Source organism: Ovis canadensis, chromosome 11 (genome assembly GCF_042477335.2).
Source record: "Ovis canadensis isolate MfBH-ARS-UI-01 breed Bighorn chromosome 11, ARS-UI_OviCan_v2, whole genome shotgun sequence".
In the NCBI taxonomy this organism is placed as follows: Eukaryota; Metazoa; Chordata; class Mammalia; order Artiodactyla; family Bovidae; genus Ovis; species Ovis canadensis.
Window position 1 is genome coordinate 70,491,262 of NC_091255.1, and position 26,277 is coordinate 70,517,538.

At 46.9% G+C, this 26,277-nt stretch overlaps 1 protein-coding gene across 15 annotated transcripts in view; it reads right to left on the minus strand.

The window, feature by feature from the left end:
* Positions 1–17,983, minus strand: part of CEP112 (centrosomal protein 112) — a 314,145-nt gene extending 296,162 nt beyond the window's left edge. For 8 of the 15 annotated variants that reach the window (XM_069542343.1, XM_069542341.1, XM_069542336.1 and 5 more), the window contains exons 1-4: positions 17,766–17,983; positions 9,284–9,397; positions 5,735–5,925; positions 3,455–3,627 (exon numbers count right to left, since the gene is read on the minus strand). In XM_069542343.1, the coding sequence (XP_069398444.1) occupies positions 3,455–3,627; positions 5,735–5,925; positions 9,284–9,389 (470 nt within the window). In that variant the 5' untranslated portion in view covers positions 9,390–9,397; positions 17,766–17,983. Of the gene's footprint in view, positions 1–3,454; positions 3,628–5,734; positions 5,926–9,283; positions 9,398–17,013; positions 17,513–17,765 lie in introns of those variants that run through there. The other 7 variants (XM_069542346.1, XM_069542344.1, XM_069542339.1 and 4 more) reach the window with 5 other exon arrangements.
* Between the last annotated feature and the right edge of the window lie 8,294 nt (positions 17,984–26,277).

Sequence of the window (26,277 nt, forward strand, 5' to 3'; positions counted from 1 at the left end):
CTGCGCCTGGGGCCTGCCCAGGGCCAGGTCCCCACCTGGACGGAGGAACCCACCTTGCCTGCGGTCACGGCTGGCAGTAGCTTCACCTCCTTCCGGCCACAGACTCAGGGCAGCCCGCTCCTCAGCAGCAAGGGAGACAGCAGGCCCTTGGAGCGGGTCTGCACACAGGGCAGTCTCCAACGCTGCTGGGCACTTGCGGAAGGGGCAGCCCATCCCCAAGCCATATTCTGCAGGTGAGACGCCACTCACAGGTCCGGCCCACGCTCAAGGAGAGGGGACCGTACAAGGCTGTCACCACCCAGAGCAGGATCACGGGGCCATCTGAAGGTCCGTGCCCCACAAAGACAGTGAGGGCCTTTACCATCACGCAGTGCTAAGCTCCTGAAAGATGGCCAGGAGGTAATTTACACTGATATGACTCACAGCTGTCCAGCTAAATGAAATTACCCAGATTGTACAGGGGAGATCCAAGTCTCCAGTCTCACTAGTAACATTTTGTAAAACCATGCTCCAAACTCAAATATAACTCAGATATTTCACTGTCAATAAAAGAACCAGATATTTGATATAAAATATAATGAAAGATCTCTAATAAAATGGCAATGAAATAAGGGCAAAAACATAATCTTAAACCAAGAACTAGGAAAAGGATAAAACCAGGACGGGACTAGCCACACGCTGAAACAGAAGTGAAAGGCTAAGTTCACTAGCGGGCAGTGTGTATTTGAGGAGGAAAGCACGAGAATGAGCCTGACGGCGCACAACCTCACCGCGCGGCTAAGGCGCCTGGGACGCGGCCGCGCGACACACACCGGGGGAGAATGGAGGCCGGGGAGGCGCCACCTCTCCTGAGCAGGAGTCCTGGCAAAGAGGCTCCAGAGGGCCTCTGCATCTTTAATAATGCGGAAAGGCCAGGACACAAACAGCATAATCTAAAATGCCGTGAGAAATGATTCACATACGAAAAGGCCTAAGTAAAGCAGGATTTTATAAAGTGATCAAAAAAGAAACACTAACGGGGAAAACCTTTCAAGATTAAAGAGGTTTTTCAAAGGACAAGTTGAAGTGGTTGTAAGATTTATGAGGCAGCATTAAACTTCAGTTCTAAGTAACAATAAATTATTCACTATAAAAACATCCACGTGTCACACAGTACAAGCCTCTTAGACTTTTTTAAACAATTTTGTGCAGAACTGATGAGATGTATTAGGTCAACATGAGCAGATTCTAACTTTTTCAGCAGCACAGTATGACCACTCAGAGTAAAGAATCAACTCTAGAAAAGAAATATGAAGACAGACCATCAGTAGATTCTACCACTGCTTACGAGCTGACCAAACACATTATGTATTTGGCCTGAAATTAAGCGTACTGCCTTTAGGTAAAGTAAAAGTTTTATTTTTTAACTGCCTTTATGTATGTAAAATTACAAATATCTATTAAGAAATATATATGCAAATTAAAAATTTTGAACAGATTGAGTTAAAAGCATGTAAGTAAAGATACTGCTATTTGGCCTTAGCCGTAGTGAAGTTCTAACGCTTGGCTAGAAAGACAGTCATCTTTTCCAGCTCCTTCATTTTAACAACTTCATCAGAAGGAAGATAAGAAGGCTGGGAAACAAACAGGCATCTCTAGCCTATATCCATACATCTCTTGACTTCTAAAATTTATCCCTTCTTCAAGTTTTTGTAAATAATTTTTAAAATAAATCCTCGTGGGCTATTCTCTCTGCCCGGGCGGATCTGTCTGAAAGAGGCTTTGCACAGATGAAATTCAACGTGTGGCCTAACTGCCCACTCCCAGACCCCTGCACACACTCGTCAAAGACTAAGACGCGGGCACGTGCTCTCAGTGCCTGCCCAGGGCACTGGGAACACTGCGAACATCTGCGAACATCGCCCAGAAAAGAAACACAGCCCCTGTGCTGTGAAGCTGCGGATCCAGCCCAAGGACAGGGGAGCGCCTCTGCACGTGCAGTGAGCGCAGCAGAGATGCAGAGAGGACGCGTGCGCTGACAAGGCCCCCACACAGACTGGGGCCATCAGGGAGGCTCCTCTGAAGGGCTGAGTAGGAATGGAGGACTGTCCGCTGTTTCCATTAATTACTGATTGTACAACAAATAACTGAAGCCTCAAACTCAAGTAAGTTTCACTGAAATGTCATTTTACTATAAGCGAGCAACAAAGAGAAATATTCCTTGTTAAAACCGCAGAGATTATACTATGGTTTCATCGCCCAGCAGAGTTACTGCATAATATTTGAAGAATATTATCACCATATTTCCTCCAACTTGATCCTCTATTCTGAGAGAGAAAAGGTCCCATTCACCTGGATCCCCTGGAGGCCCCAAGGGCACCTCCCGTCCTGAACCCTGAGCTTCCCAGGAAGGCAGCTGCCATGGGCCCGTCTGCTCCTTCCTCTTTGTGCTTCTGACGCGTGTCCTGATCATATCGCCTCTTCCTGTTCTGCCTCTCCATATTAACTTATTTCCCCTTTCTAATAAAAAAAAACTTCACATGGACTGGATCTCTTGCTTTACGTTCATCTGCTCTTTTCCACCATAATATGTGAGGTCTGAAAAACATAACCAGACTACATCAACTATGAAGATGTTTCAAATTACTAATGAGATTTCTGCACCCTTTAAGGAATAAAGCAAAAAAAAAAATTAATAGTAGAAAAGAAAGATTACATTGTTAACCTAATCAAATTCCAAAAACTAAAATTACTAAGGGAATGGTGAGGAGTGGAGCGTGACGCGTGACACACGCCAGCTGACGCTGCCCAGTACGTCAGCACTTCAGGGAGCAGTGCCGGACGTAAAGCTCAAAACCTGATTGAAGTCCCATTTAAATCTGTTCCTCCTAAAGGCCAAAAGTTATACTACAACAATAACTGTGTACTTTAATTCAGAAATTCACTTTTATTTGTACTAAAAATCGTATTTAAGCTTATATCTAGTAAGAAAGCACAGTTTAATGGGGTTTATGTTTGCATTCATTATTCTATTAAATCAAAACAAATACTGTTTGGTGAGGGGAGAGAAGGAGAGAAATTCAAGCATAAGCTCCAAGATGGATATGGAAGATGTTGTATTTTGTTTAAGTCACTGAAATATTCTCAGTTCATGCTTGTCCCAGAGGAAAACAGAGAACTATGTTACTTACGGACTTTCAATCACCATTTCCCAAGCAATGGGAAGAGATATAAATATTTAATAGATATTCAAAAATCACTTAAAAATGTAATATAATCTTCAATATACATTCAAGGGAAAAGCAACATTGTTATTTTACCTACACGACATTCCTTAACAGCCCTCAACTTCAGCAAAAACATAAAGTAAACCAACCATTTACCATTTTTAAAAAAAGGAAACATGGACTGCACTAACCAGCACCAAAGACAAGCTAAATACGAGCCACGTGTGGGACCCCAGGCTCAGGCATACCTGCGGACAGCGGTCGGCGACTGCACCAAAGAGCGATCTTCTCCAGAGGAAAGCTCCCGGGACTCGCCGAATCTGTGCTCGCTGCTCCCCAGCTCGCCCACCACCCAGTCCGGTAATCCATCCGGGCTGGACCCTTTTGCTTGTGCTGGATTTGGTTCATCAAAATAGATGGACTGATTTTTAAAAATTAGAAAAATTATTCTTTCAAAATGTACTATATAATGAAATAATCAGTTAAGATTTCCATCAAGTTTCAAGTTTGATAACAACCTTTCAAATACTCGTTTAATTATATAAAAACATATCATTCAACGAAATAGTAAAACACAGAAAAATGAATGGCTCACATTCGTTATGTCATGTTGTTTAGATTTGATAAGTCATAAAATTATATGAGACACATGTGATAACAGTGACTTATATTACAAAGGAATAGTAGCTTTCTGAAAAGACAGTGGAAAGGTCCTCTCTGTGCTCACCTCTTTCTTTCTGTGATCGTTACTCTGTGGGCATGCACACACACACACACACACACACACACAAATCAGCAGGCGGAGAAACCAAAATCATTAAAAATCAGAAACCTCTTCATCATTAGTAATAACAGAGTTGAAGACCTAGAATTTAGTTCTGGCCATGCCACGACCTAGCCGAAAAACCCAAGACAGGTCTCTAGGCTCCTGTGTTATTATGATGATGTCTAAACTAAGGCCCTTTCCTATGGTCCCATAATAGGAGCGTGAATGGGAAATCATGGCACAGCACACGTGCATTTCAGCATCTGAATATGCTTCAGAACGTGTTCTCTTCAGTCATTAGGAAGAAAGACACCAGCCCCTTTATTTCTCCTCATGGGAGACTGGCTTCATGACACATTTCTGAAGGAAAGTCTGCATATAAAGTTTGCATTAACTGTAATCCTCCAAATTCTACTCAAAAAATTCTCCAGGGGCTGTTCTCTAGGGAAGGTGACACACGACCCTCTAACCCAAGTCAAACAAGCACAGCTGTTTCTTTTTAATTGAGGAAGTCACTTCAATGCTTAATCAACTGTCAAGTCAAGTAACTACCACCACAAAGACTCCTGGTCTTAAGGAAACCACGGCCACAGTTTACCGTAGAAAGCAGAGTCTCAGGGCGCTGGCACTCTGCCATGGATAACAGAGATGGTCATCTAGTGCACAGCAGGCCTCTTGACTGAACTTCGGTTTAACGGATAAAATAGTCAAATCTTAACATATGCTACACCAAAGTTCTCCAGGGTTTCTCATTTTTTAATAAACATATATCTATCAGCAACCACCAACACCTACAGATTTCTCAAGTATCCAAACACCACATAAACCAAGACCCATCTCACGGCTATGAGGCCCAAGACAGTGAATACTCAACCAAGCACAAGGGCAGCTGCCTCTGTGACAAACCTGTCTTTTGATAATGAAATCAAAGCACAGAAAATCACTTCTAAGCTCTAATTATTGCCATTTCATTAGATTATAAAGAACATTACAAGTCACTCAATCCAACCTCTCATATGCATTAAGTAAAGCACACCTGCTGCCCAGTGGCTGCGCTGTGTCTGACTTTGAGACCCCGTGTGCTTCCCTCACCACCACTGTTCTGAAGCTTGGTCAAAATCATGTTAACATCCGGAAAGCTCCAGAAGCTAGAATGTACTGACATCTATACATTGTAATCCAGTGAAAATTAATATGACCCAGTGAAATTTAGTGGGAAATTAAGGCTTGAAAATTAATTTTAATTTTTGAAGAAATATTATAGAATACTGTGCGGTGACTGAATCGATTAAGTACAGTCCCCTCAGAGCCCAGGCTCGAAGCGCCATTCAAGGCGGGAAAAACCGAATCAGGGGGCAAACAGATTGCGCTCACTAACACCTACCCACGAGTCGCTACGAGTCGGACACGAGGGAGCGACTTCACTTTCACTTTCACTTTCATGCATTGGAGAAGGAAATGGCAACCCGCTCCAGTGCTCTTGCCTGGAGAATCCCAGGGACGGGGGAGCCTGGTGGGCTGCTGTCTATGGGGTCGCACAGAGTCGGCCACGGCTGCAGCGACTCAGCAGCAGCAGCACCACCTATCAGGACTTGTAACTGAATAAATGAACCTGGGGGGCAGTGTGACCAGGCCCTCGGGCGCCCCCGCCTGGGCATGGGCAGTAAGGCGCTTGGCGTGCACACCTACCATGTAGGAAGGCAGGGCCCTCGGGCGCCCCCGCCTGGGCATGGGCAGTAAGGCGCTTGGCGTGCACACCTACCATGTAGGAAGGCAGGGCTCTGAGGGTCCCCGGCTCCGGGCGCTGCGTGAACGGGCCCTCGAGCACCCCCCGCCGCAGCATGTGCAGCAGGAGCTTGGCGTACAAGTTGCGGTTCCTCCTGCCCGGGATGCCGGTGCCAGTGCCTGAAGGCTCACACAGCTTTCTGATCCAGAGTGCACACCGCTGCCGCTCTAGACACACACAGGGGCTGTTAGGTTGCATTTCTCAGAAAACACAACATTCCCTTACCCATAAAGCACTGCTCTCGTCCAGCACAGGGGCTATAGCGGATCTTTTCTGCAAAGCACCAGACAGCGAACATTTCGGTTTTGCAGGCCCAGGTGATCTTCCACCCAGCGTCTCCAGTTTGCAAGGAATTGCCCGCACCACGCATCCACCAGCGTTCGCGGCCGTTTCCTAATCAGTCTTCACAGAAAAGGCCGCAGGTGGGATGTGGAAAGGGGCTGCAGTCCACCACCCCTGGGCTAGAGTTGAGCTTTATCAGTCGATTAGAGTTCCAGGATTACCATCAGAGAAATCTCTGAGACAAAAGTGTTGCTGTAAAATCATCTCTAAAATAATTTTAGTTGTGTCGAAAAATCTTTCTATAATTTTAAAACCACGAGAGAGAAAATGTAAACTTACTTAAGCATTTTAAACTCAATCTAAAATTGAATCTCAAATGTTTTATTTATTAAAGCTGATGATTTTCAGGGATTTGTGGATGATTTATTCAGGGTTTTCTTTTAACCTCTCTAAAACTATTTCAGGGTTACTGTATTTACATATAATTTTGAAAAATAATTATCCTTTTCAAAACTAGCTTAAAAATGTACCACAGTTTAATCCACATAAAATGGCCTATTGACTGCCTCATCTCACCATGACATAGAACTGTTTCCAGGGCTCACCAAGCCTATTTCAACATTAATCTTTTCTGTCGAACTCAATTTAACGATTATATATCTAACACAAATCATAAATCTGCTTTAATCTCTTAGTCTCTAAAGGTCATATTTGTTTATTGTTTTACCTTCAAACATCCCTGGGGTTGATTTACCACTTTGCTCATGCTGGATTTATCACTCCAGGTATAAGAGCAGTCTCTAAAGAACTTTGTATTTTTAGTTTTGAAAATTATACAATCACAAAACAAACTTCCTGAAATACCGGGTGTGGCAACCCCATATACTGGAATGGGCAGCCTTTCCCTTCTGCAGTGGATCTTCCCGACCCAGGAACTAAAACGGGGTCTCCTGCGTTACAGGTGGATTCTTTACCAGCCAAGCTGCCAGGGAAGCGCCAACATCAGGTGTACTTTGTACAAAAAGAAAACAGCAAGTAAAACAGATCAACTTAAGTAAACGGGTTTTCAAACTGCACTTCTGTATGTCCTGGGGCAAACTGAAACCTATTAACATATAATATTCAAATGAACAGAGCTTAGTACAACCATTCGGCTAATGAAAAAATTCATTACTTAAAATAATGGGGGGAAACGAAGTAGACTTTACTATAATGAGATTGAAGTTATATGAATGGTCAGGTCTTGACAGGGATGTGAGTTTCTGAGCTTTCATTATGAATTAATGGCATAAAAAAGCACCAGGGATGTACCAATATCCACAATGAGTCACAAACCAAAGATTACAATTAATCCCATTCTAGATACCCCAAATCCCTTTTTAAAAGATGAAATATGAACATAGTTTGACTTGAAGTACATTTATAATGAGAGATTTTAATATACATTTATCCTAATCAGCAGATCTAACACGAGAAGGGAAAAAAAGAGTGAATGTCAGACGAGAACACGATGTAGAAATACCGCTAAATACTAGTCCAACCAACTGTGAATGAGCCAGGGGACAGGAATGCTCACTTGAAGAATAGCAGAGGAAGAAAAAAGAGGTTACCACCCAGAAAAACAAGAGGAGAGGCCACAGGAAGACCGTGAAGGGAAGACCGAGCCAAACCAGTGGGCTCGGCAGGCCGCAGGCGCTGCCTGCACGACGGAGGACGCAGGGTGTGGGACCCAAACCCTGCATCCCCTCCTCCCCGGGGCGAAGAGCTGCGCTGACTCGGCTCCTCGTTTTGAATGTTAAGCTCACTAGGCATCTCAGAGTTAGAGGGAACCTGGACAGAACTCGGGTAAATGCCCATTTCTTGTCCCCACTCCTAACCCTACACTCAAAAGCTCCAAAAACAGATTTACAGCCAGCCTTACAGCTGCCATAACTGACAGAGCTAAAGAGCCTCTTGATGACAGTGAAAGAGGAGAGTGGAAAAGTTGGCTTAAAGCTCAACATTCAGAAAACGAAGATCATGGCCTCCGGTCCCATCACTCCATGGGAAATAGACGGGGAAACAGTGGAAACAGTGTCAGACTTTATTTTGGGGGGCTCCAAAATCACTGCAGATGATGACTGCAGCCATGAAATTAAAAGACACTTACTCCTTGGAAGAAAAGTTATGACCAACCTAGATAGTATATTCAAAAGCAGAGACATTACTTTGCCGACTAAGGTCCATCTAGTCAAGGCTATGGTTTTTCCTGTGGTCATGTGTGGATGTGAGAGTTGGACTGTGAAGAAAGCTGAGCATAGAAGAATTGATGCTTTTGAACTGTGGTGTTGGAGAAGACTCTTGGAGAAGACTCTGTGGTGTTGGACTGCAAGGAGATCCAACCAGTCCATTTTGAAGGAGATCAACCCTGGGATTTCTTTGGAAGGAATGATGCTGAAGCTGAAACTCCAGTACTTTGGCCACCTCATGCGAAGAGTTGACTCATTGGAAAAGAGTCTGATGCTGGGAGGGATTGGGGGCAGGAGGAGAAGGGGACGACCGAGGATGAGATGGCTGAATGGCATCACCGACTCGATGGATGTGAGTCTGAGTGAACTCCGGGAGATGGTGATGAACAGGGAGGCCTGGCATGCTGCAGTTCACCGGACATGACTGAGCAACTGAGCTGAACTGAACTGAACTCAGAGAAGCTTCTAAGCTCCTCACAGTCTCTTTAACTGCTCTCTGATAAACCTTAAATTATCTGAAAATCTCTGACTTGACACAAAAACTCTCAAAGGGTAACAGGTTATGAACTGCAAGCAAGACAGCAACAAAAACTCATTTACAGTTGATTTTATTCAGTCAACCAATAAGCAGGGAAGATTAACAGATTACTTTCTGCTTTAATAAACAAAAGGGTCAGAGACAGGTGGACAGTAAGCTCCTGAAAGGAACCATTTCCATGGGAGGAGGGAAAAGTCTCAGCAAAAAACCATTCAGCTAACTTGAAAGATTCATGCACTTTAAGCTCCTGACATGGACGGTAACATGTTAAGACCTTGCCATGGTTCAGGAGGACATCATCATCGCTGAATTTCCATGTTCCCTCAAGCAGCTCAGAGTAAACAGTCCTTTATAAGATGAAAACTGTTATTAAACAAACTCAGTTTTTTTTTTCCATATTGGAAGTTCACTGGTTTGGCTAAATAATACAAAGAAAAAAATTAATGCTAAGAACCTAATTTTCAAACATAATCTTACCTGACCTATGGGGTAACTTTAGAACAAAAGGCTTCATGTCTACCACAAAGTGATCGAATTCCGCATCCAGCTTCTCCCATTTTTCTTCTTCACTTCCCATTTCCATAATTCAGCCTGTAAAATATTTAAAATTAAAACAATAATGTCTGTATGCTGGAAACTACATAACTGTTGGAAGAGATCAAATAAAATTCATTAGTATTGAACACCCCCAAATTGATCTACAGATATAACGGAGTTCCACTAAAATTCCCAGCAGTGTTCCTACAGATATACACAAGCTGACTCGAAAATTTACATGGAAAGTTAAAGGAAATAGAATAGCAGAAATAATTCTGAAAAAGAACAAGAAGTTTGGAAGACTCACTTTACCTGATTTTAAGAAACATTATAAACACTACAAACCTAGACAGCTTATTAAAAAGCAGAGACATCACTTTGCCAACAAAGGTCCATCTAGTCAAAGCTATGGTTTTTCCAGTAGTCATGTATGGATGTGAGTGCTGGCCTATAAAGAAAGCTGAGCACCGAAGAACTGAGGGTTTTTGAACTGTGGTGTTGAAGAAGACTCTTGAGAGTCCCTTGGACAGCAAGGAGATCCAACCAGTCCATCCTAAAGGAGAGCAGTCCTGAATATTCATTGGAAGGACTGATGCTAAAGCTGAAACTCCAATACTTTGGCCACCTGATGTGAAGAGCTGACTCATTGGAAAAGACCCAGATGCTGGGAAAGATTGAAGGCAGGAGGAGAAGGGGATGACAGAGGATGAGATGGTTGGATGGCATCACCGACTCAATGGACATGAGTCTGAATAAACTCCAGGAGTTGGTGATGAACAGGGAGGCCTGGCATGCTGCAGTCTCTGGGGTCACAAAGAGTTGGACATGACTGAGCAACTGAACTGAAAATTAACTTAAAATAAATCATAGACCTAAGTGTAAAATGTAAAACTATAAAACAAGAAAACATAGGAAAAATACCTTCATGACTTGAAGTCAGTCAAGGATTTCTGAGATACAACATTAAAAGCACTACCCATAAAGGAAAAAATTGATATATTAGATTTTATCAAAATAAAAACTTCTGTTCTGCAAAGAAATCTGTCCAGGAGCTGAAAAGATAAGTTACAGACTGGGAAGAAACACTGCATTTCTCTCAGAAAGGACCCAGACAAGAATACGTTAAGGACTTGAAAACTAAGCCACAAGTAAACAAATAACCCAATAAAAGTAATCGGCAAGAAAATCAGTTCCTTTACAAAGGAAGATGTACAGCTGACACGCAAGCAGGTGAAGAAGACGCTGTTCATCACTCATCAGTAGACAGACGCTAATGAGAAGCACAGCGAGACAGCACTACCCACCTAGAGGACAGCTAGACTCAGAAACGCAGACAATACCAAACCTGCTGAGGGCACAGAGCCACAGAACAGCAGCAGCAGCAACAACGGAACAACAGGAGCAACAGCAGCAGCAGCAGCAGGAACAGAACGCGAGAACAGCAGCAGCAGCAGGAGCAGAAGAGGAAGACGCGCACGTCTCTGGCAGGAGCACAACGCGACGCACCCACTCTGGAAAACAGACATTTCTTAGCCAGTTAAGCACACAGCATAGGACTCAAACTCCTAGTCTTAGGCATTTATCCAAATGAAACAAAATCTATATTCACAGGGAAACCTGAATATACTGTTTATAACAGCTTTTTTCTTCTGTAACCACGGTTTTTTTCTTCTGTAACCAATTCCAAACACTGGAATCCAAACAAGTGTCCCTCCCTTGGGAAATGGATAAACCAACTGTGGTTCATTCACACAATGAAACACAAGGAGAGAAGTGCTGATGCGCCCGACAGCGTGGGGGAGCCGCGAGTGTGTCAGCCCAAGTCGAAGAAGCCATTCTTCAAGGCCACAGACGGCGTGACCGTATCCCCCGTGTGACACCCTAGAAAAGGCAGAAACTCCAGGCACAAAGACAAAGTACCGGCACACAGGCTCGCTCACTGGGTTAGCAACGGGATGGGGCAGGGGAGGAAGTCACATGGGCCCTGGAATTGTTCTACATGATGGCTGTGCAGGCTATAAAAACCTATTCTGGTGCTGCTGCTAAGTCGCTTCAGTCGTGTCCAACTCTGTGCAACCCGAGACGGCAGCCAACCAGGCTCCCCCATCCCTGGGATTCTCCAGGCAAGAACACTGGAGGGGGTTGCCATTTCCTTCTCCAATGCATGAAAGTGAAAAGTGAAAGGGAAGTCGCTCAGTCATGTCCGACTCTTCCCAACCCCATGGACTGCAGCCTTCCAGGCTCCTCCGTCCATGGGATTTTCCAGGCAAGAGTACTGGAGTGGGGTGCCATTGCCTTCTCCGAAGAACCTATCCTATGTATGTGTAAAAATTAAACCGTATACCAAAAAAGCAATTTTTAATGTCCATAAGTGTACAATGTTTAACTCCCATCAAAAACTTAAAATACTGGTCCTCGGATTTCTTCCTAATCAACAGGAAAAACACTGATTATAAATGGGTGAACCCCCAAAATAGGTTTTGACAAGACTCCTTAAGTTAAAATCTAGTCAAGAGTCCACACATTCCTCTAAGTTCTGAAATGCCTGGGTACTGTCTCCACGCGAGACACGGTCCCCATCTGTCATTTGTTCAAATGACATTGATTCAAATCTGCAAATGGCACCTTTGGAGAAAAGCCCCGCTGCGCCTCTCCGCCCCGCGTCCCACTCCCAACGCCGCCCAGGGCCCTCTCCAGGGCAGGGCCCCAGGGCCTCCTCCGGCGCAAGGTCGGCCCCTCCGCACGCAGGCTCCGCACGCAGCCGGTCTGGCCGGAGCTGAGCCAGGCTCCCCGCGCGCGCGGGACCAGCACGCGGCTCCCACCGACGGCTCCTCCAGCCGCACCGCCCCCGTGACCGAGGCTCCGCCGGGCCCCTCAGCAGCCCTGCTCCGCGGCAGCGCGGAGGCCTCCCCGCACCTCCGCTCCAGGGCCCACCTCCCGGCAGCCGAAGAGTCAGGGCCGCGCCCGGCGCTGCCCCGCGCCTCCCCGCTCCCCTTCCCTTCCCGATGCGCCCGCTGCGCGGCTGCGCGGCGCCCTGACTGTCCCCACCGACCTCCTCGGCCGTGACCGTAAAGAACAAACACCCAGAAACACCTCCAAACCCGCCCGCGCCCCGCTCACCGCGCGGCCCGAGGACGCCCGCCCGCGTCCCCCGAGTCCTGCGCCCGCGCTCAGGCCCTGAGCTCCCGCCTCCAGCGCGCGGGCGACCGCTGAGCGCAGACCCAGGCAGGCCGCGCAGTGCGGTGCCTTCCCAGCCCGGCTCTCCCGCCACAGACAGACAGACAGACAGACACACACACACACAGACAGACACACAAATACACAGAGACAGGCACAACACAGACAGGCACACTCAGAGAGACACACACACACAGACACACACACACACAGACACACACACACACAGACACACACAAATACACAGAGACAGACACAACACAGACAGGCACACACAGAGAGACACACACACAGACAACACAAATACAGACACACACACAGACACACACACACAAATACACAGAGACAGACACAACACAGACAGGCACACAGAGACACACACACAGACAACACAAATACAGACACACACACAGACACACACACACAAATACACAGAGACAGACACAACACAGACAGGCACACACAGAGAGACACACACACACAGACAACACACAGATAGACAACACAAATACAGACACACACAAATACACAGACACACACACAAATACACAGAGACAGACACAACACAGACAGGCACACTCAGAGAGACACACACACACAGACAACACAAACACAGACACACACACAGACACACACACACACAAATACACAGAGACAGACACAACACAGACAGGCACACACAGAGAGACACACACACAGACAACACAAATACAGACACACACACAGACACACACACACAAATACACAGAGACAGACACAACACAGACAGGCACACACAGAGAGACACACACACAGACAACACAAATACAGACACACACACAGACACACACACACAAATACACAGAGACAGACACAACACAGACAGGCACACACAGAGAGACACACACACACAGACAACACACAGATAGACAACACAAATACAGACACACACAAATACACAGACACACACACAAATACACAGAGACAGACACAACACAGACAGGCACACTCAGAGAGACACACACACACAGACAACACAAACACAGACGCACACACAGACACACACACACACAAATACACAGAGACAGACACAACACAGGCACACACAGAGACACACAGAGACAGACACACATAGATAGACAACACAAACACAGACACAAGACACACACACAAATACACAGACACACAGACACACAGAGAGACACACACAGACATAACACAGAGACAGACACAACACAGACAGACACACAGACACAACACACAACACACAGACAAGACACACACACACAGACACACAAATACACAGAGCGAGACATACACAGACACACAAACACACAACACAGAGACAGACACACAGACACACACAGAGACACATACAGACACACAGACACAACACACAAATACAGAGACAGACACACACAGACACACACAGACACACACAGAGACACACGCAGACACACACACACAGACACACAGGGCCTAACCAACCACCCCCGGATGCCCGCACCCCACACACACACGCACGCACGCACGCACACACGCGGCCTCACTAACCGCCCAGGGACGCCCTCGGCCGCCGGCGCTCCCCGCCGTCCGCGCTGGCTCGGGCCTGCTCTCCTGAGAGGGCCGCTCAGCCCCTCGCGGCTGTCCCGCTGCCTGCAGCCAGGAGATGCGGCCCAGGCACCCTTCTGAGGCCCGCCCCGCGGGGCCCAGACTCTCCGCTCCATCCGGGTGTGCACAGCTCACAGCTGCGTGGCAGCGCTCACGGCGCTTTTACTCCTTCTTCACACAACCGCACACAGTTCACACGTCTCCCACCATCTGAGAGATGCTCCCGGAAGGCAGGGACCGCGCCTGACGCATCTCGGTAGGCGCCTAGTACCTCGCATGGCGTGTGACAGAAGCTGAAGAACGGACTGGCAAAAAAAGCTACCTGAAGAAATGAACATCCTTCTCCCGCAGGACAAACACAGGCAGACCTCAGAGGCACCGAGGCTCAGTTCCAGACCACGTCACGGTGGAGCGAGTCCCCTGAACACGGGGCTTTCCCAGTGCACAGAAAAAGGCCTGGAATGGCCATGGGATTCTTCAGGCATGAACACTGGAGTAGGCTGCCATTCCCTTCTTCAGGGGATCTTTCTGACCCAGGGATGGAACCCAGGTCTCCTGCACGGCAGGTGGATGCTTCACCATCTGAGTCACCAGGGATGCTCCCTCATATATAAGGTATGTTTACACATCCTGTCGTCTATTGCGTGTTCAATACCATTATGCTAAAAAAGTACATACCTTCATTTTAAAAATACTTTATTGCTAAAAAAAAAAAAAAAAAAAGTACCACTCTGCATCGTTTGTGATCATTTTGGGAGGGTTTCAAATGTTCTGGGAATCACCGAACTGTGACCCAGGGTCACGACGTGAGCAGATGCTGTTGGCAAGCGGTGGACTTGTTCCAGGCAGGGCTTCCACAAACCTTCAATTTGTTAAAAACACAGTATCTATGAAGTGTAATAAAGCAAAGTGCCATAAAACAAGATATGTCTGTGGTTGTTTTTTGTTGTTGTTGTTCCAAGCACTAAATAGTTCTCTAGAATAGAAACACTATTGCCCTTAATTCTGTTAACCAAAACTGGTCATGGTACCTTCTGCATTACAGTAAAAGAAACATATTTTTGAATCCAAGACTTGGTCACCGTCAATTCTGTTCTATTTAATCACGTTTAATGATTAGCTAGGGCCTCCCAGGTGGCACAGCGGTAAAGAACTTGACTGTCAACGCAGGAGACACAAGGAGACAGAGTTCAATCCCTGGGTCAGGAAGATCCCCCTGGAGGAGGAAATGGCAACCCACTCCAGTATTCCTGCCTGGGAAATCCCATGGACAGAGCCCAGTGCGCCACAGTCCATGGGGTCGCAGAAAGTCAGACACAACTTAGTGACTAAATAAAAGAAAATGATTGGTTAGTTGGCCTGGGGTTATTTGGCTGGTTGGTTCTGTTTTACATTCCTACAATAACTAGCTGCAAAATTTACATAGCTCCATCAGTAACAGAAAGTATCAACAGAAAGCTGGTAACAAGATACCACTGCCAGATGTTATATTACCATCATTAAGCTGAAAAGCAATTAATCAAATGGATAAACAAACGGATGGAAACATAGAAACCCAGTTTTAAGCACAGCTCTGACCCCAAGTATACTTCCAGGCTTAAACAGTTCACCCTGCCCACACACTCAAACACATGCCTGGGAGAGTCCACCAGTTCAGCTCAGTCGCTCAGTCGTGTCAGACTCTTTGTGACCCCGTGGACTGCAGCACGCCAGGCCTCCCTGTCCATCACCAACTCCCAGAGTTTACCCACACTCATGTCCATTGAGTCGGTGATGCCATCCAACCATCTCATCCTCTTTCGTCCCCTTCTCCTCCCGCCTTCAATCTCTCCCAGCATCAGGGTCTTTAGCTATTACTGAAACAAAGATTCCTATAATCATTAGTTCTCCTTCAATCCTCTGACATAAGCAGGAGATGTTAAAGTTCAGTGTTAGAGGAAATGAAAACTCAACTGTAAAGGCTCACTTAGTCATGAAATTAAGCATAAGGCTCAGATTCAAACTCTGAAACCATCAGCTCTCAGATTCATTATATCTGTTGGCCATTCAAATATAAATCAGCAATACCTCCAAGAAGTATTTTGGAAAGTAAACAGGCAATCAAATTGCTATAATAATATGCAATACTGGAGGATACATTTTTTAAAAAGCACAGTAAAGAGGGACTTCCCTGGTGGTCCAATGGCTAAGACGCTGAGGTCCCAATGCAGGAGGCCCAAGTTCCATTCCTAGTCTGGGAAATAGATCCTACATGCCTCAACGAAAGATCCCGCAGGCAGCAACCAAGGACCCAGCGCAGCCAAATAAATATCTTTTTAAAAAGCACAATAAAGAATCAGTGATACTTGGTCAATGCTAAAACTCAGCTTTTTCTAATCCCTTATTTATTCTCCAACAAAATGAAAACAAAATTAAGTTATTGGTTCAAATCGTCAAAGAATTCTTGCTTCAAACCTTTAAGGAATTACCTCTTACAGGTAGGTTATATCTAGTTAATCCCAGCTAATCAAAAAGTTTTATTATGTATGGCTTATTAGAATTGAAGATTTAAATTATTAGAATTTAAAAAATAAGTAAAGCTATGTCTTTGAGTTAGATTTAAAATATTTAGAATGTGCCTACCAATCACATAAAAAGAAATAAGCTGGATGACTCTTACTTATAGCTGTAATATATTTAGCTCCTGGTCTTTTTTTATACCCGTGTCTCTGCTGACATCTAGGAAATGGGCTAAGATGTGGTTCTGAGGGTGCTCGAGGAAGCCGCACACACTCTAGGTCCTGGGGAAAGGCGGCCACACCCCCAAACAGAGAGACCGCTCACACAGGTACCGCCCCGGGCCGCGCGAAATACACACACTCCTGCAAGCCGCCTAAAATCAATTCTGCTCAATCAAATCGTACTTGAAGTGGACGGCGGGTCATTAAACAAAACTTGAAACCCGTTTCCAGGTGCCTGTTTCACCAGCTCGCACCTCCGGGTGTTTGGACAGTTACCAGGCACTGACCGAGCTTCCCACGAAGGAGGGGCATCGCCCCGGAGACCGGGGACGCCGGGGCCGGCGGCCAGGGAGCCAGGGACCGCCCCCCGCCGCACCCTGGCCCCCACGCGGCGGCTGGAGCCCCCGCGTCCGGCTTCTCGACGACGGTCAGCGGGCAGGCCGCGCGCAGCGTCCGCAATCGTCCCGGGGGCCCTGGGGTCTGGCCCGGGTCCGCCCTGCGGGCCGGGGGCGGGCGGGCCTCCCCGGAGCCGCCCCCAGAGCGCCCAGGACCCCCGCCCGGCTGCGGACGCAGTGCTCCCCCCGCGGGGAGGACCTGCGGGGAAGGGAGGGAGGCCAGGGAGCGGGGCGGCCGGCCCAGACCGCGCGGCCGCGCGCCGACGGCTGCTCACAGGCGCCGCCCCGTCGGGAGCCGGGGCCCCGCGTGCGCACCCGCCCCGCCGGCCCCCAGCTTTGTCAGAAGCCCCGGCCCGCGCCGCCCGGTCCCCTCTCCGCACGCGGAGCCGCGGCCGCCGCGCCCGGACGCCCCAGCGGCGCGCGCCAGGGGCCTGGACGGCGGCCGGCCCGCGGCGACCCCTTCCCGCACAAAATTCCACCGGGAACCCGCGCGCGGGGGCCCCGGAAGGGATTCGGGAAAACCAGAACGGGCGCCCCTACGTGCAAGCTTTCCGACCGGCCGCCGCCGCCTCAAAACGGTTTCAAACCCTTGCGGGCGTCGAGGTCGCCGCCCGCCGTGCAGGCCCGGGCGGGGTCCGCGGGGCGGGGGCGCCCAGCCGCAGGCCACACCCCTTCCCGGCGCTGCCATGGCGACGCCCGGGCCCCGGCGGCCCCGCCCGGCAGGCCGGGGTCGGGGACTTCCGCACTCGCGTTTCCCCGCCCCCCTACGCTGGGTGGCGTTGTCATGACGACGTCCGGTTCTCTGCGCAGCCTCCAGGCTCGCTTTCCAGCCTGGCGGCCCCTAGGCCAACCCCCGGCCGACACTCCCAGGATGACCAGACCGCTGTCCGGACACTGCTGCCCTCGGGTATCCCGCTCGGATAGGAGCCCGCCACACTTTAGGGGCTGTAGAGAAAGAACAGATAAAGAGCAAGGAAAATGGGGTCGCAGGAGGATATTCACAGAGGGGTGTGCCCGTTATTAGGACAGACGACATTGAATAAGTAAGTCTGAAGAAGTGATCTCACAACTCAGAGGCGAATACCGTTGAATTAGAGAAGAAAATGAACATTACATTTTTTTTTTTTTTGGATTCAGAGCTATCCAAGATCTGAAAGAACGTACCCCAAATTCTGAAGACGCTGAAATAAAATGAAAAGACTTTGTGTTTGCCATTCTGTGCAGAACAGCAAGATCAAGTGGAAAATGTATTTCTGCTGCTCCAAAAAGGCTCTTCCACCTCAGAGCGATCTCCGTGTTTGCATTGCTATCCTGTGGTTTCCTTTGGTCTTCTATTACATTTCTAGAAAAGCTCGGAACTATATATATATATATTTTTTAAAATATCGAGCAGAAACAAAATTTAAATTGTAAAAACACTCATTTAAAAGAAATTCAGCTTACCACTGTTCTTCATGTAATTTCGCAACAGGATCCCTTCTGCAGTATCTTTGCAGTACATGCAGTGTGATGCCAAATCTAACATAAACACAGCTTGAAGCATCTTTTCAATTTTCCATAAAGAAAATAGAAGATTCATTCATTTGTAACTAGTTTCTTTCAAGCTTCGGGAGGGAAATCATACTCTTTCCAAAATGCTTTTTTCAAACCCTCCACTGCAAGTAGCAGTTCAGTCTATACCAATAAGTGAATTACTAATAAACTCACAGAAAATGAATTACAAAATAGCTTACAAGCCATTCTACTAACATACTTACCATACAGAGAGATGTAAGCATGTGAATCAATCATTCTCTACATAATGAAATTAAAGATGATTCAAGTCTTGTCAATTTTACTTCCTCAGTTCAGTTCAGTTCAGTTCAGTCGCTCAGTCGTGTCCGACTCTTTGTGACCCCATGAATCGCAGCACACCAGGCCTCCCTGTCCATCACCAACTCCCGGAGTTCACTCAGACTCACAACCATTGAGTCAGTGATGCCATCCAGCCATCTCATCCTCTGTCGTCCCCTTCTCCTCCTGCCCCCAATCCCTCCCAGCATCAAAGTCTTTTCCAATGAGTCGACTCTTCACATGAGGTGGCCAAAGTACTGGAGCTTCAGCTTTAGCATCATTCCTTCCAAAGAAATCCCAGGGTTGATCTCCTTCAAAATGGACTGGTTGGATCTCCTTGCAGTCCAAGGCACTCTCAAGAGTCTTCTCCAACACCACACTTCAAAAGCATCAATTCTTCAGTGCTAAGCCTTCTTCACAGTCCAACGCTCACATCCATACATGACTACTGGAAAAACCATAGCCTTGACTAGACGGAACTTAGTCGGCAAAGTAATGTCTCTGCAAATATCCTCAAATCTCCCCCAAAATACCCTTCATTTTGGAAAACATTGACTTAGACATAAAACTATGGAATTCACCACCTTCTTCTCCTTTCTAATGTTCTGAAATCAAGGTTTCAAAAGCTTCCATGTGAACTTGTCCCACAATTTGAGGGACTGTAACTAATTAAGCATTGCAAAGCAAACACAAGACACAAAGCAAATATCAGTGACTTTGGATCACTGTTATGGATTATTTCCACTTACTGTCAAGAATAATCAGGAGTCAGTGGAAACAGTGGCTGACTTTATTTTTGAGGGCTCCAAAATCACTGCAGATGGTGATTGCAGCCATGAAATTAAAAGACGCTTACTCCTTGGAAGGAAAGTTATGACCAACCTAGATATCATATTGAAAAGCAGAGACATTACTTTGCCAACAAAGGTCCGTCTAGTCAAGGTTATGGTTTTTCCTGTGGTCATGTATGGATGTGAGAGTTGGACTGTGAAGAAAGCTGGGCACCAAAGAATTGATGCTTTTGAAGTGTGGTGTTGGAGAAGACTCTTGAGAGTCCCTTGGACTGCAAGGAGATCCAACTAGTCCATCCTAAAGGAGATCAGTCCTGGGTGTTCATTGGAAGGACTGATGTTGAAGCTGAAACTCCAATACTTTGGCCACCTGATGCGAAGAGCTGACTCATTGGAAAAGACCCTGATCCTGGGAGAGATAGAGGGCAGGAGGAGAAGGGGATGACAGAGGATGAGATGGTTGAATGGCATCACCAACTCAATGGACATGGGTTTGGGTGGACTTTGGGAGTTGGTGATGGACAGTGAGGCCTGGCATGTTCATGGGGTCGCAAAGAGTCGGACACGACTGAGCCACTGAACTGAACTGAACTATAAAGAGAAACAAAATTTTTCTTTCCAAGCTGAGATTTTGGAGGTTTTGTTTTTAAAGATTTTTTTAATTGGGCCACTTCTAAAGTCTTTATTGAATCTCTTCAGTCAGTGTTGCTTCTGTTATGGTCTGGTTTTTAGGTCATGAGGCATATGGGCTCTTGGGCTCTTGGTCTTTTAGCTCCCCGACCAGGGGTTGAGCCCACACTTTGTGCTTTGGAAAGCAAAGTCTGAACCACTGGACCTCAAGGAAAGTCCTCCATAAGATGAGATTTTTGAATTGAGTATTTTTTCAGGTTATAAAAGTTTTGTTGATACTATATGGAAATTGGAAAGGTTTAACAAAGAATATAAAAATTATATGTGATTCTACCATTAATGAATAGCCACTGTTAACAATAGTAAATATGTTCTCAAATCTTACACATATACAGTCATTTTAATATCTACTTATTTTTGCTTCATTTGGATATAACATAATTTACTTAATTATTTTCCAGTGATTGGATATATAAATTATTAGCAATTTTTGACTCTTACAAGTAATAGTGTAATAAACATCTCTTAATATATGCATCTTGGTTGAAGTTTCAGCTGTCTCCATAAAAGACACTCCTATGGGCGTGAAAAAAATTAAAGTTCTTGATCAGTACTGTGTAATTGCTTCCTGGAAGTGTTTGGCAAATTTGCAATTCCACTCAGCAGTTCCTAAGAGTGGTTGTCTCACATTAACAATTTTTCTAATCTGTGATAATTGTGTGTATAAAAATAGCATCTCTCTTTAATTTGCATTTTCCACTATGAGAACAGCTGAAATATTTAAGCATCTCTATTAGTCCTTTTTAAAAATTCTTCTACAAAATACCTCTCTAGTCCTTTGCCCATTTTGAGGAAGTGTTTCATATGATACACGTATCTTCTATATTTTAATTTATTGTTTAAATCCCAGCAAATGGCTCTATACACAGTATTATTGTGTAAGTTGTTATCCTAAATAATCAAATTTTAGTCAGTGATTCACCATTTTGTGTTATTAAAAGATCCTCTCAATCATTAGATTGAAATACATGAATGACTCAGCCATCTAAATGGAAAGCAATTTAGATAAATATCAAGAAAGAGCATTATTATTATTATGTCAAGACATGGCGCAATCGTAAAGAATCCGCCTGCCAATGCAGGAGACCCAGGAGACACAGAAAGACCCCCCTGGAGGAGGAGATGGCAACCCACTCCAGTATTCTTGCTTGGGAAATCCCTTGGACAGAGGAGCCTGGCGGGCCACAGTCCATGGGTTGAAAGAGTCAGACACGACGACTGACACGCACACACGCAGAGCCCCGTTGGAAGTTGAGACACGTGGACACGTTGCTCTAGCCAGCACGCACTCGACAAGCAACCACCCCTGGGGCACCTCCCAGCCTCACCTAGTCCAAAATCTCCCCACCGCCCTGTTTTGGCACTCCTCCCTAGGCTGGAAAATTTCAGCTTTGGGATTCAGTTATTTCCAGGAAGCCCCTGGGAAACGCACCACTCAACCTCAGCAGTGTGAGCAAGGGAGAAAAGACCCAGTTCGGAAGCATGGCTGTCTAGCTCCATCGCTTGTGTAAGCTGGCTGACAGAATTCCGTGAGCTTCTGTTTCCTTACCTTCCTGACGGGGTGCTTGGGAAGATGGACTTAACACGGGTGAGACACGTGGGGCATTTTGCCCTGTGCTTGACTCAGGAAACGCCAATCTTTTCTTTCAGAACTCATGCACTTTCAGAAGCGGTGGACGTCACTAGGAGGCAGCATTAGCACAGCAAGAACTAGGCATCACACACACACACACACACACACACACACTCACTCATGTAAACACACTCACACACATGCACATATGTGCACAAAAAGCACACAAACACGCTCATGTACACACACACATCACACTCACACATTGTCACAAAGAACACACAAACAACATACACATTCACACACACACATACACACCAACCACACACTCACACATGCAGACATACACTCGCACCCATATGCACACACTCCAAGCTCTTTCCTTCCTTCCTTGCTTTCTTTTTTCTCTTTCTTTTAAATCTTTATTTCGGTGTAAGGCAGGGAACGAGCGACCTTCAGGCTAGTAGCCAGGAAGTGTTACCGATGAACACTTGTTATTGAGCTTGGGGGACTCAGAGATGAGAACCTACGTACTGAAAGATTGCTCAGTGCTTAGAAATAAGAGAGTGGATTTGCCATAACTCCTTGCATAGATATGTTATCACAGGAAAAAAAAAAAGGAAAGGCCTGGACCCCTTTGCATTTAGAAGCCCATCTGCCATGCTGGAAGAGAAGAGAGCTGGTCGCCGGGAAGCACACGCGGGGGCCTGCTGGCCACACAGCAAGGCCTTGCGGGCCTCGAGCGCTCGCGGGGTGCTGCGGGTCTGCAGTCGCTGGGTAAGCGACATCACCTGCGATGGACAAGGCCACACGTGGCCGTGGTAGAATGGAGGACCAGCCATCTGTGGTAATGGTTTCACTCGGCCTGTGCCAGGCTGCCTGTGTGCGGAGGACAGTGTTGCTTTCTGGACTCTGAGCCGGCAGGCGGAGTCACTGGACTCTGAGTGGGGAGCGCACAGCTGAATTCTGATGACGGGCAGCCTGGTGATCTAAGAATTTCAGAAGAAAAACATTTTGAATAGAGAGTGCCCTTACGGAGCTAAATGGATCACATAATCGCTAAGTGGGCCACTAATCACCAAGGGGGCCACGTAATCACTAAGCTGAAACTGGGCAGCTCCCACTGATGGGCTCTTCTAATGCAAATTGCCTCTTCATACTGAAAAAGAGCAGATTTTTCTTTCTGTAAAAATATCATTAAGTTAGAGGAATCAGTACTGTGGCCTAAGCTCTAAAGTCTACTCTGATTAGTTTTCAAGGACTCAAGCCTACCCAGTGGCCTGAAATGCCTTCCAGTGAAAAAGATTATGCAAAAAGCCATCCACAACAAACTTGCCATATTCCAATAGGCTTTTTTTTTTTTTAATCAAATAATCTATTAGAAGTTCAACCTGGAGATTGCTTACAAAAAGTTTCAGCAAGACAGATTTGAAAGAACCTATACGGTCAGGTAAATACCCAGGAGGGCGTTGTGGCATCATACGGTAGTTCTATTTTGTTTTCTAAGGAACCTCTATACTGTTCTCCCGGAGAAGGCAATGGCACCCCACTCCAGTGCTCTTGCCTGGAAAATCCCGTGGACGGAGGAGTCTGGAAGGCTGCAGTCCATGGGGTCGCTGAGGGTCGGACACAACTGAGCGACTTTCCTTTCACTTTTCACTTTCACGCATTAGAGAAGGAAATGGCAACCCACTCCAGTATTCTTGCCTGGAGAATCCCAGGGACAGAGGAGCCTAGTGGGCTGCCGTCTGTGGGGTCGCACAGAGTCGGACGCGACTGAAGCGACTCAGCAGCAGCAGCAGCAGCAGCAGCAGCAGCATACTGTTCCCCACAGTGGCAATGCCGGTTCACACTCCCACCAAGAGGGGAGGCGGGCTCCCTTTGCTCGCAGCCGCTCCATCGCTTATGCCTGTGGTCTCTCTGGGGACGGCCACTCTGGCAGGTGTGAGCTGGTGTCTCCTTGTGGTTTAACTTGCATTTCTCTGACAACTAATGATGTGGAGCATCTTGTCGTGTGCCCATTGTATACCTTCTTTGAAAAAATGTCTATTCGGGCCTTTTGCCTTTTTTTAAACTGGGTTGTTTCTTGTTTGCTTCAATGTTGAGTTGCCTGAGCTATTTGTATACTTTGGCTATTAAACTCTTCAGTTCGGTTCAGTTGGTCAGTCGTGTCCGACTCTGTGATTCCATGGACTGCAGCACGCCAGGCTTCCCTGTCCATCACCAACTCCTGCAGCTTACTCAAACTATGTCCATCGAGTCCATGGTGCCATCCAGCCATCTCATCCTCTGTTGTCCGCTTCTCCTCCCGCCTGCAATCTTTCCCAGCATCAGGGCCTTTTCAAATGAGTCAGCTCTTCCCATCACGTGGCCGAAGTGTTAGAGCTTCAGCTTCTTATTAAACTGATATATGACTCTTATCAGGCATATAATTAGCAAATATTTTCTCCTATTCAGTGCGTTGTCTTTCTGATTTGTCAGTGGTTTCCGTTACTGTGCAAAAATTTTTAAGTGTAAATACTTCCCATTTGTTTATTTTTATTTAATTTCCTTTGTGTTAAGAGACAGATCCAAGAAAATATTGCTATGATTTACGTCATAGGTGTTCTGCCTACGTTTTCTTCACTAATTGGAAGAGATACATGCATCCCAATGTTCATAGCATCACTACTTACAATGGCCAAGACATGGAAGCAACTTAAGTGTCCATCAACAGATGAATGGATTAAGAAGATGGGGTATATAACGGAATATTGAATACATATATATACATGTATATACCATAACTGGGCTATGCAAGAGGAGCAGTGATAAAAAAAAAATCGCCTGCCAATGCAAGAGTCACAGGTTTGATTCCCAGGTCAGGAAGATCCTCTGGGGGAGGAAGTGGTAACCCACCCCAGTATCCTTGCCTAGGAAATCCCATGGACAGAGAGCTTGGTGGGCTACCGTCCACGGGGTCACAGAAGAGCTGGACACAGCTGAGCGACTAAACGACCACAACAATGGGGCGTGGAGAGTTTGAATGACAACCTGGGAGGAGCCACACTGGTTTCTGCAAAGGGAAGAGGTGCAGAAAGTGCGGAAGAGCATCTTGGTGGAGCGGTCAGGCCCGCGCCGGGGGAAGGCGAGTCCTGAGGACCAGGCGTCCGTGAGAAGAGGCCTCGCGGGGAGCCCGAGGGGAAGAGCTGTGATGGCTGCACAGCGTGGAGCCGGCAGAGACCAACAGCTCTTCCTGGGACTTTTCTAAAAACAAGGGACACAGATGAGAAATGGAGTGTTTTCTGCCACTAAAACAGACAAGGATGTCACAGCCGGCAGGGATCTGGCCTCCACGTGTGAGTCTCTGAGCCCTCGGGGCGCCCGGAGGAGAACGGTACTTGCGGTCGGAACCGCGAGGCCGCAGCTCCCCCGCGGGTGAGCGGCGAGGACTCAGGAGCCCGCCCAGGGGGCCGAGGTGCGCACGGAAGCCGCGACTTCAGGGAGCCCAGGCGCCTGCGTCTCCCCGCACCCGGGAAAGCTCCAGTTCCTCACCTGGAGATAGCTGGCTTTCTTTAATTCACAAAAACACGTTTGACGTCCACACTACCTGCCCCTTGCGGCAAACTTCTGTATAACCTGACGCCCCTCTCGCCTCCTCGGAGCAGTTCTCTCAGTCACCTGAGATGCTTCAAGTCTCCAGGACTTGATGTCCTAAAAATTCCCACCAAATAAAACAGAACTCTCAACTTTAGGTTGTGACTCTTTTAAGTTGACACAGCTGGAGAGCAGTAGCTAGAAAATGATGTGAGCTAACAGCAAGGTTTTCTTTTTTAAGTGATGATATTATTGGAAAAGACCCTGATGCTGGGAAAGATTGAGGGCAGGAGGAGAAGAGGGTGGCAGAGGATGAGATGGTTGGATGGTGTCATGGACTCAAAGGACATGAGTTTGAGCAGACTCTGGGAGATAGTTGTGACAGAGGAGCCTGTTGTGTTGCAGTCCATGGGGTCACAAAGAGTTGGATAACAGCAACTCAACAACACTATTGTATGTTTGTGTAGACTGCTCCAACAGAAAGGGGGAAAATGGAAGATCAGTCATCACACGAGCAAAATTCTTGGCTAAGAAGACAGAAGATGGGGTCCCGGGTGTGAGGTTTGCCCTGAGATGGGATCTCAGAGGA